We start from the raw sequence: 18,032 nt of genomic DNA, 5'->3' as shown, positions 1-18,032 counted from the left end.
AGATCAAAGAGTCCACAGCAGGTAATATTAACTAAAAGGGAAGATATCTTTAGCAGTGTTTTTCTTTGTGAATGTAACCCGGTGGAGTCAGCAGCAACCAGGGCCAGGTTCAATATCTAGGTGTTCCTTTCCATCGATACAACACAAAACCAGCTTGAGCCCCCCACCCAGTAACCTGGGAAAATGACACACTACCCCTGGGCACCTCTGTGGGGCAATACTTCCCCATTCCCAAGCACAGAGTCTGAGTATAGAAAATAAACTTTTAATAAAAGGAAGGAAGTAACTGGGCATTAATTTGGAAAAACACCGCTAACAGGATTTATAAATATAAACCATGAGCAAAAGACTAACCCCCAAGCAAGTTGGGTAGTGTCCTCTCCCCCTTAGGTTCTTAAGTCCAGCAACCCAAAAATTCCTTTCACGTGCCCAACCCTTCTCTGCACCCCACTCACAGTTGTTGTCCTTGGTCAGGGCAGACCCAGAGTTCAGAGGTGCATCTGCAGATTTCACCCCCCACCCAGTACGTGGGGGAAGTGGTAAAGAGGCACCTTACTGCGCAAGTACTCACTCACCACTCATCTCTGCAAGGCTCTGCTGTGGCACTCTCCACCAGCTGCACTGCTGGACACTCACTGTGCCTCTCTCCCTCACCAGCCACTTGTTTGCTAGCTGTCAGTCACCTACTGCTGCCACCTGCCTCTCTGCTATGACCTCTCCACATCAGTCTCTCAGTAATTTTTAGCTCTTAGCAGGCAGGGGAGAAACACAGTCCTACCACTACTGATTTCAGCTCTGATTGAGCATTTAAAATACCAAAGACACTCTCAATTAAACCTATTTAGCTCTTTCTTTGAACAGTGGGAAGGAACAGGTTTAAACCAGGGAGGATTCTTAACCTCCTGGCTGGGACACCTAGCTCCACCCTTTTTACTCTCACAGGTCTCTGGCATTCAAGCCCCTGGCTTAATGAGATTCTTTCAATTGAGGGTGACCCCCTTATTTTGGAACAGGTTAAGCACAGTCCTGCTTTCCTGTATTCCTACAATAATTACAACACTGGTAAGCATATTTCACTACTAAAGTGATTTGTAACTCAACACTAGCCAAAGGTGATTACTTTGACACCACTCCATCTGATGAATATCTGAGCAAGGCAGGCACAAACTATATTTACATAAACACACCCAAAGTCTTTCCCCCTCCCGACTAGCTATCAAGGAAACATTCAGTCAGATCCTGCTTACATGTACATCTAAAGCAAGCCTTGCAATGCTTTTCCACCTCATGAGCCATACATGGCCAATAGAACCTGGACTTTGCTAGGTTAAGAGTTTTGTGTACTCGCAAGTGCTCGTTTTCATAATGGAGGAAATGTAGGACAATCCTCCAAAGTTTAAAAGGAAGCACTAGTTGTTTCTTCAGGGCCACTGAACCTTGGCTTATGTGAAATAATAGGGCATTTATTAGAGCTTACTCCATTTCTTCAAAAAAATAAGGGTGCATCTTGGTGAGAATACTTGACTGACAACTCTCACAATCCCTTCTGTAGAGCATGAATAAAGTTTCTTAAACTGAAGTCAGTTTTCTGAGCTTTTCTCCAGGCAGACTTGCATAGTTGCAGTAAAGAAGTCATATCCAGATGGGTAAAATGGGCATAACCCATAGAGATAGCTTCTGGAGGGGCTCCCAGCTGGTTGACAGCTCTCTTCAGGTTGGTAGTTGTTTTGTCTATATAGTTTAGCGTATGGCATATAGCCTTTACACCAGGATCAGGAATAGTCCTCCAGCAATCTGGTGTGTTCTGTTCTGAGTGAAGGTGCTAAGACAGAGCACCATCATTAGTGTCGTTCAAACCGAGCTGGTACTGAAGTCATAAATGGACAATGCTGAAAGCCATCGGGTGTCCTGTAGCATTAAGCTTAGCTGATGTTAACACATAGGATAACAAAGTTGTTTGCACGTACCAGAAACTTGGCTGGGTAAAGATAGTCATGAAACTTGCTCACTGCTGCCTATTTCAATGCCAGAAACTTCAATTTGTGAGCAGAATATTTTTTTCCTCTCCTTTCAAACTTCTACTGGAAAAGGCAATGGGTTTTAACTCTTTATTATTTCCTTGACAAAGAACTGCTTCCAGACCACTAAAGCTAGTGTCTGCATGCAAAGTTTAGGGGTTTTAGGGTGAGCCTAGGCTAGTACTAGGGCACTGGATGATCTGCTGTAATGTGTCCTCATATTTGGGGTCTCATCGGGCTCTGAAAGGTTGAGACTCCTTAAAATAGGGATTTTCTTTAAATGTTTTCTTGCCTAGTAGGGGCAAATGTTTTCTGGTAGGGGCATATCCCTGTGTTAGTTCACACAGAGGTCTCACAATTAATGAATAGCTCTTGACAAACCTGAGGCAGTGTCCACATAATTCTAAAAAGAAGAGTAGGCTGCATAAATTGCATGGCTGAGATCAAGTAGTCAAAGCACTTATTTTGTCAGGCCTGGGAGATATTCTCAGTTCAGACGCGATGTGTCCCCTATAGTTGATGGAGGTCTGGCAGAAAACACATTTGTGCAGTGACAATTTCAGGACACATTTCTGCAGACAATCCAGAACCTTTAGCAAATGTGTTTCATGGTCCTTTAGGGGCTTCCTAGAGATGGTGATGTCATTTAAGTAGACTAGCAAAAGTCTTCCCTTGGTTAGGAACAGGGAGAGTAGAAGAGTCTTCCCTGGCTGTGATGCTTCTCTCCCTGCCATGCTCCAAACACAACTAAGACCCAAAAGTATAAACAAACCCTTTGTCTCTGAGTTTTGGCTTATGACTGGTTCTGGTAGTACCTTCCAGATTGTTTTATCTCCACCCTTGAATCTAGGCAATCTGGGAAAAGAGTCCTGAGCTTCTGTAGCCATTGCTGCTGTAGTCCAGGAGTATCGCCGTAGATGCTTTGTGTAATATGTTAGGAACAACCAATTCCAGAGAAGGTTACAGATACTACAGTGAGGAGGCCCAGATAAGCACCTTCAAGAGCTGTGCATGACGTCTCTGAATAACTCATAGCCTTAGAGGGTTTGTCTTGTCTAGGAAAAGTGGCAGGAGCCTAAGCTACAACTTGATCAGATAAAATCAAGGCTAAAGGTGTTACCCTCCAGCTAGCCTAGGGGAAAGGACAAGTTTTGGTTGGGTTTAGCTAGCAGTTAGTCAAGACAAACTCATATTTGTAACCCTTCCGTTCCCGTTCTCCGATTAACCCTTCTGTCCCCTAAATTACAGTTTTCTTCTTATCTTGTGCCTAGCTTACTACACCACATCTCACGTGTCAGACAGGATACATGACTCGATGGGCCATTGGCTAGCTGGGACCAAACAGATGCTCTGAGGTTCAAAGCAGAATACTGCTAACCTAACAAGTGATCTCGCCCCCTCCGAGTCCTTCCCTTCCCTTCTCTCCTTTAAAGCCCTAAGGAGTCCCTCTATTTCCCTCTTCCTTATTCCTCCAAGTCATCATGAGTGCTCTTCTGACTGGGACTCTCCTTCAGAGTATACTCTATATGTCAGCCAAGTGGGGAGGAGGGAGGTGCGAATGAGCGACACAGACAGATAATGCCATCATCTATATGACAGGTGCCTGCTGCATGCTTATACATACATCCTGCAAGTCCCTGCAGCTCAGCCCAAACTCGAACCTATTGGGCATGACCTGCTGCCACCTCGTGGCTCTGTGTGAGTAATGCAATAAATGCAGACATTCATAGCAAGATCACAGTAGGATAATCCCAATGGCAGGACCCAGAGATTTTAAAGAATTCTGCCTATGGCAGAGGAAAAGGAGAGTAGAGATTATGGTCCATTGCTAACTTAAGCATGACCAATGTATGTATGCAGATGGCTGCTTCTCCTATTCAGTATTAGCTATCGTGCTCTGCAGGGCCGGCTTTAGGAAGTGCGAGGCCCAATTCAAACAATTTCGGCGAGGCCCCGGCAGGGAAGACAAAAAAAAAAAACACGTAAAAAATACACATGGGGCTTGTACTCACCGGGCGATGCTCCGAGTCTTCGGCGGCGGGTCCTTCACTCACTCCAGATCTTCAGCGGCACTGAAGGACCCGCCGCCAAAGTGCTGCCAAAGACCCAGAAAAAGCGAAGGACCCACCGCAGAAGTGCTGCCGAAGACCCGGAGCGCCGCCAGGTGAGTACAAATTAAAAAGGCGCTTCTAGCCAGGAAAGAGATTCTCACTGGGCACGGGGCCCAATTCAGAGGAATTGGTGGAATTGGCCTAAAGCCGGCTCTGGTGCTCTGACAAGGACAAGTTACAAGATCGTCACAAGAGCAAAAGGAGCTATCAGATAGTAGCTGCCATTTTGGATTCCCACTTCTGCAACTTTTCAGTGTGTAGCTGGGCATTTTATAAAAGGGAGAGTCAGGAACTCAAAAATGGCAACGCCAAGAAACGTGTCTGGGACACTGCAAGATAAGAGCCCTGCAGAGGGACTGGAATCTCGCGGGTCCCACAGGACCCACTGCCATAAAAGCAGGCATGGCTAAAATGTGCTTTGTTGTAGGCAGGATAGGGTGGGCCAAGAAAAGAAACAGACAATGGTAATTTGCAGGAAAACACTAAATCTCTTGTCAGCTTGTCATAAATAGAATTTCAGCAATTTAAAGCACGTTTTTCTTTTTTTAAATAAAGGTTTTAGTACTTAAATTTAAATGAGACCAAAAGAGATTTGCTAACAGGAGTTAAAATGTTTTTACATGGTTTAAGCAAGATTTGTTTTATAATTTCAGTGGTAAACACTGTGTCTGAATTATGTTTATATATAATATGTTAACTGAGTTTTGTTTTATTTTTCTTTTTTAGTAGTATGGGGTAAATCTGTCTCTCTTGGGGGATTTGCAAGATCGAAGGTTTTTGCAGGTGAGAGCAGGATAAAAATGCAAGAAACAATGTGGGAGCAAGTAGGAATGACAGCGGGAGTTAAAAAATAATCTCACACATGGCTCTTCTGCAAGGTACAGGATGCAGTGTTCCTGGATCTACCCACACTTACTGGGGACTGACATCTCTAAGGAAATTACAGAACAACTAGAGAAACTCAAATGCAATTCATTGTCAGTACTGCACCATCTGAGTATTCAGCATCTAAAGGTTCTGCTGGCAATAAATAGGGAATATGACCATGTAATATTTTTCATCTTTCTGGCGCCTTCTCTGTGAGGATGTCAAAGCACTTTAAAAGTGTTAATGAATTAAACTTCACTTATGAAAGGCAATTACTGCATTATCATCTCCATTTTACAGCTGGAAACTGAGCCACACAGAGAGGTTATGTGACTTGCTCAAGGCCATGCACAAGGTCATTAGCAGACCCAGGAAGAGAACCCAGTTCTCCCAATCCACTGTTCTAACTACAAGATCCTTCTAAAGATTTAGTTGGGGATTGGTCCTGCTTTGAGCAGGGGGTTGGACTAGATGACCTCCTGAGGTCCCTTCCAACCCTGATATTCTATGATTCTATGAAAGGCATAGATTTAGCTCTAGAAACTACAGTTGTTCCTTAGGGTACGTCTACACTACAGCATAATTTCGAATTAACTTAAACCGGTTTTATAAAACAGATATTATAAAGTCGATTTTATGCGTCCACACTAGGCACATTAATTCGGCGGTGTGCGTCCATGGTCCTAGGCTACCATCGATTTCCGGAGCGTTGCACTGTGGGTAGCTATCCCGTAGCTATCCCATAGTTCCTGCAGTCTTCCCTGACCCTTGGAATTCTGGGTTAATACCCCAGTGCCTGATGGGGCAAAAATCATTGTCGCGGGTGGTTCTGGGTACAGCCTCACCCCTCCCTTCCTGAAAGCAGAGACAGCCATTTCGTGCCTTTTTTCCTGGGTGAACTGAGCAAACGCCATAGCACAGCAAGCATGGACCCTGTTCAGCTCAATATCGCGATCGTGGACGTTGTAAACACCTCGCGCATTCTCGTGCTGTCTATGGTGAACCATGAACTGCAAACGCAGGAGAGGAGGAGGCAGCTACGGCAGTGCGGCGACGAGAGTGATGAGGACATGAACACTGATTTCTCCCTAACCGTGGGCCCCTCGCGCTTTGGAGCTCCTGCTGGTAATGGGGGAGGTTCTACCCATTGAACGCTGATTTTGGGCCCGGGAAACAAGCACAGATTGATGGGACCACATAGTTTTGCAGGTGTGGGACGATTCGCAGTGGCTGCGAAACTTTCGCATGCGTAAGAGCACTTTCTTTGAACTTTGTGACTTGCTTTCCCCTGCCCTGAAACGCCATAATACCAAGATGAGAGCATCCCTCACAGTGGAGAAGCGAGCGGCAATAGCCCTCTGGAAGCTTGCAACGCCAGACAGCTACTGGTCAGTCGGGAATCAATTTGGAGTGGGAAAATCTACTGTGGGGGCTGCTGTGTTGCAAGTAGCCAAAGCAATCATTAAGCTGCTGCTACGAAAGGTTGTGACTCTGGGAAACGTGCGGGTCATAGTGGATGGCTTTGCTGCAATGAGATTCCCTAACTGCAGGGGGGGGGCGCGATAGATGGAACCCATATCCCTATCTTGGCACCAGAGCACCAGGGCACCCAGTACATAAACTGCAAGGGGTACTTTTCAATGGTGCTGCAAGCACTGGTGGATCACAAGGGACGTTTCACCAACATCCACATGGGATGGCCAGGAAGGATTCATGACGCTCGTGTCTTCAGAAGCACTGTTCTGTTTAAACGGCTGCAGCAAGGGACTTACTTCCCGGACCAGAAAATAACAGTTGGGGATGTTGAAATGCCTGTCGTTATCCTGGGTGACCCAGCCTACCCCTTGATGCCATGGCTCACGAAGCCATACACAGGCAGCCTGGACAGTGGTCAGGAGCTGTTCAACTACAGGCTGAGCAAGTGCAGAATGGTGGTAGAATGTGCATTTGGCCGTTTAAAAGCCCACTGGTGAACGTTACTCACTTGCTCAGATCTCAGCCAAACCAATGTCCCCTTTGTTATTGCTGCTTGCTGTGTGCTACACAATCTCTGTGAAAGTAAGGGGGAGACCTTTATGGCGGGGTGGGAGGCTGAGGCAAATCACTTGGCCGCTGATTATGCGCAGCCAGACACCAGGGTGATTAGAAGAGCTCACCAGGAAGTGGTGCGCATCAGAGAAGCCTTGAAAACGAGTTTCATCACGGGCCAGGGTACGGTGTGACTGCTGTGTTTGTTTCGCCTTCATGAACCTCCCCCCCTTTACTGACTCCTCCTGTAAGCAACCCACCCTCCCCCTTCGATTACAGCTTGCTTATGGAAATAAAGTCACTATTGTTTAAAAAGCATGTATCTTTATTAAAAGTCATTCCCTGTAAGCAACCCACCCTCCCCCTTCATTTAAAAAGCATGTAATTATAAAAAGAGGAAGAGAATTAACAAGGTATCCCGGGAGTGGTTTGGGAGGAGGATAGGAGGAAAGGAAAAGCCAATTAAGCACATTTCAATGTAATGACACCCTTTTGGTTGGACTGTCCACGGGGGTGGAGTGGGCTGGTGCACAAAGCCTTCCCCCACGCGTTCTTACACATCTGGGTGTGGAAGGTATGGAACATGGTGAGTACTGAGGGTGGTTAAACATGGGCTGCAGCGGCACTCTGTGACCCCGCTGCTCATCCTGAAGATCCACCAGACGTCCAAGGATGTCAGTTTGATCACGCAGCAGCTCCAGCATTGCATCCCGCCACCACTGATCTTCCTGCCTACACCTCTGATCTTCCTGCCGCCACCTCTCATCTCGAGCGTCTCTCCTATCCTCATGTTCGTCCCTCCTGTCCTCACGTTCACTGGCATCTTTCCTGTACTTTGCTACCACGTCCTTCCACTCCCTCAGATGAGCTCTTTCATTGCGGGTTACTTCCATGATTTCTGAGAACATTTCATCTTGTGTCCTCTTCTTCCTCCGCCTTATCTGGGCTAGCCTTCGGGATGGAGTAGGGAGGCTTGAAAAATGTGCAGCTGCATGAGTGGGGGAAAATAGTGAGAGAAGGATTATAAAAGATACATTTCACAGAACAATGGTTATACTCTTTCACAGTGAACAACACTATTCACCTTACATAGCACATGTGATTTCACTACAAGGTCGCATTTGGATTCTTTTAGTATTGAGTGCCTGCGGCTCTAGTGTAACAGATCAACACAGACGCAGGTCCGGGCATCACAATTCAGCTTGCATGCAGTCATGGTAAGGCATATAAAGAGGCATATAGCTTCTCCCTGTGCTGCTTCTTTCCTCTTAACAAGGAGCAGCAGACACCAAACCCTAACCCTAACCCAATCCAATTCTCTAGAATTGCTTTACCCCTCCCCCCACCGCATGGCTGGTATCATGGAAGATCACTGCTAATCACCCCCTTTCTCCTCCCACCCCCCACCCCCCCACCACGTGGCTGGTAGCTGGGAAGATTCCTGCTGGCCAAATGCTAAAAAGCTCAGCGCCATTAACCCCCCTCCTCTCCCTCCGCTTGGCTACCTGCAAGGAAGGATTTCTTTTAAGCAACAGGCAAGCAGCCCAGTAGGAATGGCCATCTCTGTCCCCTTAATTAAATTCCTTAATTTCAACCAAGTTACCATGAACGATATCACTCTGCTGAGGATAACAGAGCAAGATAAAGAACAGATGTTTCTTGAATGCCAGCAATCACCGGGACTATACGCAGCTAGGCTTTGTCATGCAATGATACCCAATTACTTGCTACATGCATGGCGTGGTAAAGTGTCCTACCATAGTGGATGGAACAAGGCTGCCTTGCCTAGAAACCTTCTGCAAAGGCTTTTGGAGTACCTCCAGGATTTCCGCTCCATCCCCAGACATGTTAACAAACTGTTCCAGTAACTTTAATGCCTGCTAATGCATGCCAAGCCCTCATGGCAAATCAATCATTAAAAAACACTTGCTTTTAAACTATTTTTTGTATTTACAAAGGTACACTCACCAGAGGTCGCTTCCATGGCTTCACTGTCTGGGCTAGTGGCTTGGGAGGGCTGGGAGGGTAATTCCGTCTGGGTCACAAAAAGCTCCTGGCTCTTGGGGAGAATGGAGTGCTGTGTGCTCTCTGCAAGCTCTTCCTCCTCTTCCTCCTCCTCATCTTCCCCCTCCGCTGAAACCTCATCCATGGTTTAGATTATAACCCCCACCTCGGAATCCACGGACAAGGGGGGGGTAGTGGTGGCGCAGCCCCCTAGAATTGCATGCAGCTCAGCGTAGAAGCGGCATGTTTTTGGCCCTGATCCGGATCTTCCGTTTGCTGCTTTGGTTTTCTGGTAGGCTTGTCTGAGCTCCTTCACTTTCACTCTGCACTGCACTGAGTCCCTGGTGTGGCCTCTCTCCTTCATGGTATTGGAAATTTTTTCAAAAGTTTTTTCATTTCGTCTTTTGGAACGCAGTTCTGTTAGCACTGAATCCTCTCCCCATATAGCAATAAGATCCAGTACCTCTCGTGCGGTCCATGCTGGTGCTCTTTTCTATTCTCAGGAGACTGCATTGTTACCTGTGCTGATGAGCTCAATTCAAAAGTTCGCGGGGCTTTTCCTATATACCTGGCCAGTGCATTAGAGTTCAGTTACCTGTCCAGAGCAGCCACTGGTGCACTGTGGGATACTGCCCGGAGGCCAATAACTTCGATTTGCGGCCACACTCACCCTAAATCGATATGTTAATATCTATTTTAGCGTTACTCCTCTCGTTGGGGAGGAGTACAGAAATCGATTTAAAGAGCCCTTTAAATCGATTTAAAATTCATTGTAGTGTGGACGGGTGCAGCCTTAAATCGTTTTAACGCTGTTAAAATCGGTTTAACAGTGTAGTGTGGACCAGGCCTGAGTTACTAAGCTGGGGCCCATCTGCAAAAAAGGAGCCATGAGATCCCCTGAGAAGTATGAACCAGTGAGCCATACCATTGTATTTGGGCAGGGGCCAGCGGGAACTAGTTCCATGTGATTTACACCCAATCCAAACTGTTCTTGTGATGACAGTACTATGAAGAAAGAATCATCTGTAATCCATAAAGTGAATGGGAATAAAGACATCTCGGGTTCTGGTGACATCAAAAGCTTCACTCTTCTGAGGTCACTATAGTTCCTGGCACCTCACTTTTGCCTCTCGATTAATACCCTGAATCCACAATGCTCAGCCTTTTGAGTCTTTTCCCTACAGCCAGGCTTCCTGAGTGCATGCAGTAAAGGCCACACTCAGGACAGAGTTGCTAGTATTGCTGGCTGAAATTTTTCGTTTGAGATTTGTTTTCTTCCTAGAAACAAACATTTCCTTGGAAAATGTTCATTTTCCTAAGCTTGTTTGAATTTTCATTAAAAAAAATGAAAACCAGAAAATTCATTTAGTTTTGTTGTGTCTTCGTTTGCAGCTGCCAAAATGGGAAATATTTTTCATGTTCAGCTTTTTGGCAAAACCCCAAAATGTTTGGGCAAAAACATCATTTACATTGACATTTTTCATTAAAATAAAATGATTCTGCGACCAGTTTCAGGCCATCCTGGCTATTACACCTTTGTATGATGGATAGCATTGCAGGGTCACATTACAAGCCTGTCAACAGCAGAGTCCCAAGGTGGCTCAGGTAATCTCTTTATGGGACCAATGTCTGTTGGTGAGAGAGAAAAGCATTCAAGCCACACAGAGCTCTTCATCAGGGCTGGGAAAGGTACTAAGGCCTGGTCTACACTACAGTTAGGTCGGTGCAAGGCAGCGTATGTCGACCTAACTGTGGAGGTGTCTGTAACATTGCACTCCATATGATTTTATGAAAATATGCTAATGAGTGTGAATATAATGTAACTGGAATATGCTTCATGCAAAAGGTCTCTTGTAAGGTATCATTACAAATCTTATAATCTACTGAGTGTGGTCATCCTGTTTATGTGAATGTATTATTCTTGTATGTGAAACTAGAAATATGAACTATAACTCTGAGGCCCTATTGTAATTGTGCAAAGTGTGGGCCATTAATGGTGGTTTAGAATCTTGATGGCTCCCATTAACTAGGACAATTGACCATAAATGGCTTTGTTTTCTATGTAATAAAGGTAATGAAGAAGGAGGTCTTACAGTGACATGTGACCATGTCACCTAATACTGAAATCCATCGTAAACCTGGTGCTTTTCCATTTAGAAGGAGAGGTGGGGATCCGGAGAGACAAAGGATTCCCGCCTTGGGCCAAAGTTATAAAAGGGGGTGGAACAGAACAAAAAAGGTTCCAGTCATGAGAAATCTCCTAATTACCACCTGAGGTGGAGCTAACAAGAACTGTATGGGGGAAAGGATTGGGCCTAGACTAGAAAGGAGTCTAGTCTGTGAAAGAAGCTTATTGGAACATCTCTGAGGACGAGATTTCATCTGTAATCAGTTTCTTAATGTATTAGGCTTAGACTTGTGTATTTTGTTTTATTTTGCTTGGTAACTTACTTTGTTCTGTCTTATTACTTGGAACTACTTAAATCCTACTTTTTATACTTAATAAAATCAGTTTTTGCTTATTAATTAACCCAGAGTAAGTAATTAATACCTGGGGGAGCATACAGTTGTGCATCTCTCTCTATCCGGGTTATAGATGGTGGACAATTTAGGAGTTTACCCTGTATAAGCTTTATACAGAGTAAAACTGATTTATTTGGGGTTTGGATCCCACTGGGAACTGGGTGATGGGGTGCTAGAGACAGGAGCACTTGTTAAGCTGTTTTTAGTTAAGCCTGCAGCTTTGGGGGTGTGGGATAGACCCTGGGTCTGCGTTGCAGCAGATTAGTGTATCTGGCTCAACAAGGCAGGGTTCTGGAGTCCCAAGCAGGCAGCGAAAACGGGCTCTGAGTAGTCTCAGCACATCAGATGACAGTCCCAAGGAGGTCTCTGTGACCCAACCCGTCACAGTGTCTACACTAAAATTTCGCTCTCGCCAATGTAACTCACCCGCTATGCCGACTTACTAACGAGCAGTGAAGAGTTTAGGTTGATGTAGTTAGGTCGAAGCAGTGTCAGTGTAGACACTGCGTTACCTACATTGGCTGTCAGTGGCCTCCAGGAGGTATCCCATAATGCTGCTCTGGTCACCATTGTGAACACCACTGCCCAGCAGCAGGTACACAGGAAGCCACCCCTCCGCTTCAAAGCCACATGAATTTCTGAAGTTCCATTTCTTGTTTTCCCGGCTTGGAGAGTTCACCTAGCAGCTCTAGAGCATGCCTAGCAACTGCCCCACTGACCATGCTGGCTACATGCTACGGATGCGCTCCTGCCTGGAGTACACCAGGAACAGGGGGGTTGGAGGGTCGGATCTTTTGGGTCTGTCAGGAGAAGAGACAGTGCAGGCACAGCTCTGATCCCGCCATAGAAATGTCAACATCTACGAGCAGATCGCTTGAGGCAAGGAGGAGAAGGGCTACAATAGGGAACAGCAGCAGTGATGCGTGAAAGCCAAGGAGCTGCGGCAGGAGAACCAGAAGGCAAGGGAGACTAACAATCACTCTGCTGTGGACAATGCTTAATTTGTGCCAGGCTTGAGCCCCCGGCACCTCTGGGCTTGGCAGTTCATAGCCCCAGCACTTCTGGGCTTGCTGCATCATTTATGAACGTAAAAAAATTGCTTGAGCCCCCAGCACCTCTTTCATTACAAATTAAGCACTGGCTGTGGAACCACAGACCTGTCGCTTCTACAAAGAGCTGCACACCATCCTGGGATAAGACCCCCACCACCATCCCCAAGAGCCCTGTGTATACTTTGTAGGACCCCGAGGCAGAGGCCCCCGCCATGAACAGCAAGAAGGAACATGCAATACGGAAGACAGATGACCAGGGGATCCAGCAGGGCAGTGACCCAGGACCTGTTTTTGACTCCAGCGCAGTCCAACCAGTCCTAACAGTTGAGTACAGGTGAGCCTGATGCAGGGTAAGGAACTTCTGGTAAGTATGTGGTTTACTTAGAAATTACAGAGACAGAACCCTCAAAGTAGCAGGACTCATCTGTTGATTTACTCTTTTTTTACTTATGCTGGAGGAGACAGCGAAACAACCAAGAGACGCAGAATTGCTATCTGCTTCTCATCCCCCTCTAGAGTTAGGCAGATGGGGCTTCACGGAACAATTTGTATATATGTGCACTGGGATGTCCCGTAAATCCTCTGTAGATATCTTGCTGAAACTTTCCTGCAGATAGTCTGCAATCCTCTGCTGAAGGTTTCTGAGGAGGACTGCCTTATTTCTTCCACTGCAGTAGGACAATTTCCCACACCACTCAGCGATTAGTTCAGCAGGCACCATTGCAGCAAACAGGCTGGCAGCATACAGCCTTGGTCTGCAGCCAGACTTATGCAGGAGTTGTCTCCATTTACCCTAGGACTGAAATATTGGCTAAAATCCAGATCCGCCTATGGAAAACAGTGCCAGTATTCAGTTCAATTGCCCTATACACATATACTCATGCCTGTGAGCTATCTCCCCTCATTTTCCCAATTTGCCCCCCACCCCAGGGCCATACTCACCATGGATGGCACTGTGACTGCTGCCATGCTGTATACATCCCAAGGAGAGGTGAAAATGGAGTGCTTAAAACTTGTCTGGATCAAGGGGAGTGAGTTCAGTATCCTAAGTTTCAATTTATCTCGTGAATACACTGACAACAGTACCTCTGTATACTGTATCTTCAGCAGCTGCAAACGTGGCCTTGGGGGTCTCTCCATCCATACCAGCAGAATGGCTGAGCCAGACAAGGAGAAGGAGAAAGAGGACTCAGGATGATGTTGCAAAAAATCCTGCAAGCCTCCGCTGCTTCAGATAATGAGCATAGGCCTTGGAGGATCACCCTTACAGACAATCTGGCCAGACAGGCAGTGCGGAGAAAGGTGCAGGAAAAAGAAAGGGACGTGCAGCAAACAGACATGCTGCAGACTCTGGTAGACCTGCAGGTTCAACAATCCATGCTTGCCCCCCTCTGCAGTCCATAGAGAACTGCATATCGGGACCTCCATACACACACCCCCAACAGTCTACATGGCACCAGGGGCTGCTGCACTACCCCTACCATTCCACCTCTTGAGGACGTTAAAGACCTTCACAGCCGCACATACACCTACCTGTGAAAGACATGATTTGTGTATGTGCACCTGAGATGGAAATGACTGTTCTTTCCCCTTCATAGGTTCTTTTCCCTTAATGTATCACATTTTATTAGGTTATAAATGTTTTTCTGTTTGCATTGTTATGGAATAAAAATCTATTTTGGGAAATATTCATTTTTATTAGATCACAACATATGCTGGGTGATGCTGCCATCATTCACAGACAGTATCAGTGCACTGGCAGTGTTATATTACTACACACAGCACTCACTACAGGGTTCATAACAGAGCTGCAAAAGAGCAAGGCCAGCTAGAGCACAAGACAGCAACACACGCTACTCTGGCTCACTATTAAATTGGTCTTACAATGCCTCCCTGAGCCCAATAGTTCCACACTGAGTTCTTAAAGACCTGGTGCCCAGCTGCTCAAAATCACCAGACAGCTGCTCCACCGCCACCCCATGGAAACGTTGCCCCTTTGCTTCACAGATATTATGCAGGACACAGCAGGCAGCTATAACCATTGGGATATTTTTTCATTGCGGTCCAATCTCATGGAGTAGAGAGCACCAGTGACCCTTTCAATATCCAAAGGCACACAACAGTCATTCTGCACCTGCTGAAGCACTCCTTGGTGTTGTTGAGGTGCCCAGTGTACAGCTTCTTGAGCCACTGGAGCAAAGGGTAGGGCTGGGTCACCCAGAATAACTATTGGTATTTCAACATCCCCAAGGATAATCCACCAGTCGGGGAAGAAAGTCCCTGTTTGCAGCTTTCTGAACATTCCTGTGTTCTTAAAGATCTGTGGGTCATGAACCTTCCCTGACCAGCCCACTCTGATGTCAGTAAAGCATCCCTAGCGATCCACCAGAGCTTGCTTTACCATAGAAAACTAGTTCTTTCTGTTAATGTACTCTGTTGCAAGGCGGTCTGGTGATAAAACAAGGATATGCATGCCATCTATCGCCCACTGCAGTTTGGGAAGACTCACAGTCCTTCATAGCAGGAGGCGAATAATGGCCCTGCACAATTGCATCACAACAGCCCCAGTGGAATTCCCAACTCCAAATTGATTCCCAACTGATCAGTAACAATCCGGCACTGCAAATTTCCACTATGCAATTGCTGCTCCCTTCTCCACTGTCAATGCAGCTCTCATTTTGGTGTCTTTGAGTTGGAGGGCTGGGGCGAGCTCTGCACACAGATCTAGGAATGTGGCCTTGCACATCTGACAGTTCTGCAGCCACTGCTCATCATCCCAAACCTGCATGAGAATATGATCCCAACAGTCAGTGCTTGTTTCTTGGGCCCAAAACCAGCAATCCACTGTCTGAAGCTGCTCTGTGAATGCTGCCAACAATCTTGAATTGTTTCTATGTCCTACAGCAAACTAGCCTCCAAGGAATCCTCATGCTTCCCGTGGTGCCTCTTGCAGCTCTGCAATTACTGCAGGATCAGATGGCCTGTGCTCACATTGCTCATCACCATAGTGCAGTGCTGTGCAGGCTCCATGCTTCTGTTGGAGATGGTGGACGGCGAAGAGGGAAGCGTGGGTTTATGAGATGCAGGTGCAATTATGGGATGGAGAATACTGCATTCTGGGAAGTTGAATCCATGCTCCCAGTCACCCCTGCGCAACTCGTTTCGTCCCAATGAGGCATTGTGAAAATTTACTCTGCATCAACACAAGTGCTCCTGGTGAGGACACGCACCTCCATCACATGGCGCACAAACAATGTAATTGCTGCTACTGTATGCCAACCTAACTTAGATCAACATCATTTTGTAGTGTAGGCTGAGAGTGTCCCAGCTAAATACAAGATCAAACAGATAGTTTAGCATAAGTAGTTAGCACATATTCTAAGGGACCATTCAAGGTGAAGTGGCTCGTTAACACCCCTGCAGTCATAGGGCAAAAAGGAAGTTAGTGGGTTACAGAGTGTTGGAATAAGCCATAAATTCAGTGTCCTTATTAACACCATGACTCTAGACTATTAAACTATCTGATCAATCTTCTATTTACCTGTGACACTCCAAGTACCTTTCCCAGATCTGAAGAAGAGCTTTAGGTAGCTCTAAAGCTTGTCGCTCTCACCAATTGGTCCAAGCTATTACCTCACCCACCTTGTCTCTCTAATAGCTTGGGACTGACAGGGCTACAACAACACTGCCTACAACAGGAGAGTGTAGCCAGCAGACAAGCTGGCTCTTTGAAAAAAAAAAACCATGCCCTTTGTTTCACTCCTCCCGCTTTCCTTCATAACAGATAATACTGCATTACTGCACCCTTGGTAAAACACACACCAAGGGCCTTGGCGAGTATATGTGGCTTCTCTATGACGTATAGTTAAATGCACTTCTGAGAAACTTCTCTCCACTTCCTTAGAGGAAACTGTGCTTCAGTCTGCACAGACACAGCACTGTAATTTCTCAGGCAGACTAGCCAGGGGCAGCCAGAGAGGTAAGGGTCATATCGTTTCATCAGGGCTTTCGATCTTGCAGACCTTATATTGAGGAAGGGGATAGATATTGTTTTGCCTCCTGCTGGCCTGTGGGCCAACCTGAAATTCCCCATAAAATGTAAACTATTTACTATTGAAAGGTAAGGTGGTCTGTTAGTGCTATTTTTTCTGCCTCATCTTTTGACATGGACAGATTCCAGCAGCAGGGCGGTGGGGCTGGGCTGCCTGCTGAAAGGGGAGGAGGTTATAGCTGGAAGAGGGGTGGGAGGGGAGAGGTAAGCATCTGTGGGGCATGTTGGGTTATTCACCAGTGCAGTGCAGTGCAGTGCACTTTACTCATCAGTATACTTGTGTGAACTGTTCTAAAAGCCATTAAAATCAAAGGGAGCCTTTGCCGTTGACTTCAGTGCTCACAGTTTCAGGCTTTCAAAGACAACTAGCTAGAAAATTATATAACTTGATTGTCTTCTTTTGGAGTGCACAAGTCAGTGTTGAGACATGGTATGATGGGCACAAAGCTGCTGTGTAATAATCTAAGACCCCCGGTATGTAATAATTCTATGTATGCTGTATTATTGAGGTTGTTGGTTATTGAGGTAGACTGCGTAACTTACACTGGGGTAGCGGAATGTGTATTATAACCGTATAATGCTTGAATTCAATGAGGCCTATTGGAAAAACAAACAGGAAAGAAACATAATGGTCCCACATAAGAACAGAGCTTATATCTTGTCTCTAACAAAGATGCAAGACTTATTCTGCCAGGCTAGGAGACTAGTGATCAAAAGGTCTATAAATAGGGAAGTGATCGAAACACTAAGCAGTCTTTAAAGGTGACTCTCTCTGAAGCAGGGGGAGAAATGGTTTGTGAGCTAAAGCAACAGATTATGCAGGCCAGACCCTAGAGGTTTCAGAGTGTCTACAGGAAGCTTAGACCTACCTACCAAGATCTTCATGTGGAAGAGTGTTAGACACATGGTAAGCTAGACATGCATTAATCTATTTATTGTTTTAAGATTTGTTTCATCTGAAAAGCTTTGGTTCTAAATAAATAACACTCTGCTTTGGGAAGCCTGTTCTGTTATGGGTAGTGAATACCACTGACATTAGTCACACAGGGAACAGAAATGCAGGCACTGAAAATAAATCAGCCCGCTGAGGTGATCATGCCTAAGGCTACATTTTAATCATGGGTATTTTTAGTAAAAATCATGGACAGGTCACAGGCAGCAAACAAAAATTCATGGCCCATGACCTGTCCAAGACTTGTACTATACACCCCTGACTAAAACTTCGGTACTTTGTGCAGGGCTGGGGGGTGGCCCAGAGGTGCAGCAGGTGCTCTGGAAGGGGTGGCCCAGGGGCTCATGGCCCAGGACCCCCACTGTTGCAGGGGTGAGGGGAGCTGGCAGACGCCCTACCTGGCTCCCAGAAGCGGCCGGTCTGTCC

The 18,032-nt window shown here is 46.2% G+C and overlaps 2 protein-coding genes across 3 annotated transcripts in view; one reads left to right on the top strand and one right to left on the bottom strand.

Moving 5' to 3' along the window:
- Nucleotides 1–7,433: 7,433 nt before the first annotated feature.
- LOC127036408 (uncharacterized) overlaps nucleotides 7,434–18,032 on the bottom strand; it is a 15,449-nt gene continuing 4,850 nt past the window's right edge. Inside the window, exons 1-2 of one of the 2 annotated variants that reach the window (XM_050927303.1) lie at nucleotides 8,993–9,480; nucleotides 7,434–8,012 (exon numbers count right to left, since the gene is read on the bottom strand). In XM_050927303.1, the coding sequence (XP_050783260.1) occupies nucleotides 7,498–8,012; nucleotides 8,993–9,173 (696 nt within the window). In that variant the 5' untranslated portion in view covers nucleotides 9,174–9,480 and the 3' untranslated portion in view covers nucleotides 7,434–7,497. Of the gene's footprint in view, nucleotides 8,013–8,992; nucleotides 9,481–18,032 lie in introns of those variants that run through there. The other variant, XR_007770093.1, reaches the window with a different exon arrangement.
- LOC127036528 (apolipoprotein L6-like) overlaps nucleotides 16,489–18,032 on the top strand; it is a 21,540-nt gene continuing 19,996 nt past the window's right edge. The window contains 1 exon segment of the mRNA XM_050927553.1: nucleotides 16,489–16,582. The gene's annotated coding sequence lies outside the window, so the exon portion shown is untranslated.

The sequence above is a fragment of the Gopherus flavomarginatus genome, chromosome 1, assembly GCF_025201925.1.
Source record: "Gopherus flavomarginatus isolate rGopFla2 chromosome 1, rGopFla2.mat.asm, whole genome shotgun sequence".
NCBI lineage: Eukaryota > Metazoa > Chordata > Testudines > Testudinidae > Gopherus > Gopherus flavomarginatus.
Note: the sequence above shows the minus strand (reverse complement) of the source record. Positions and strands in the feature narration are given on the sequence as shown.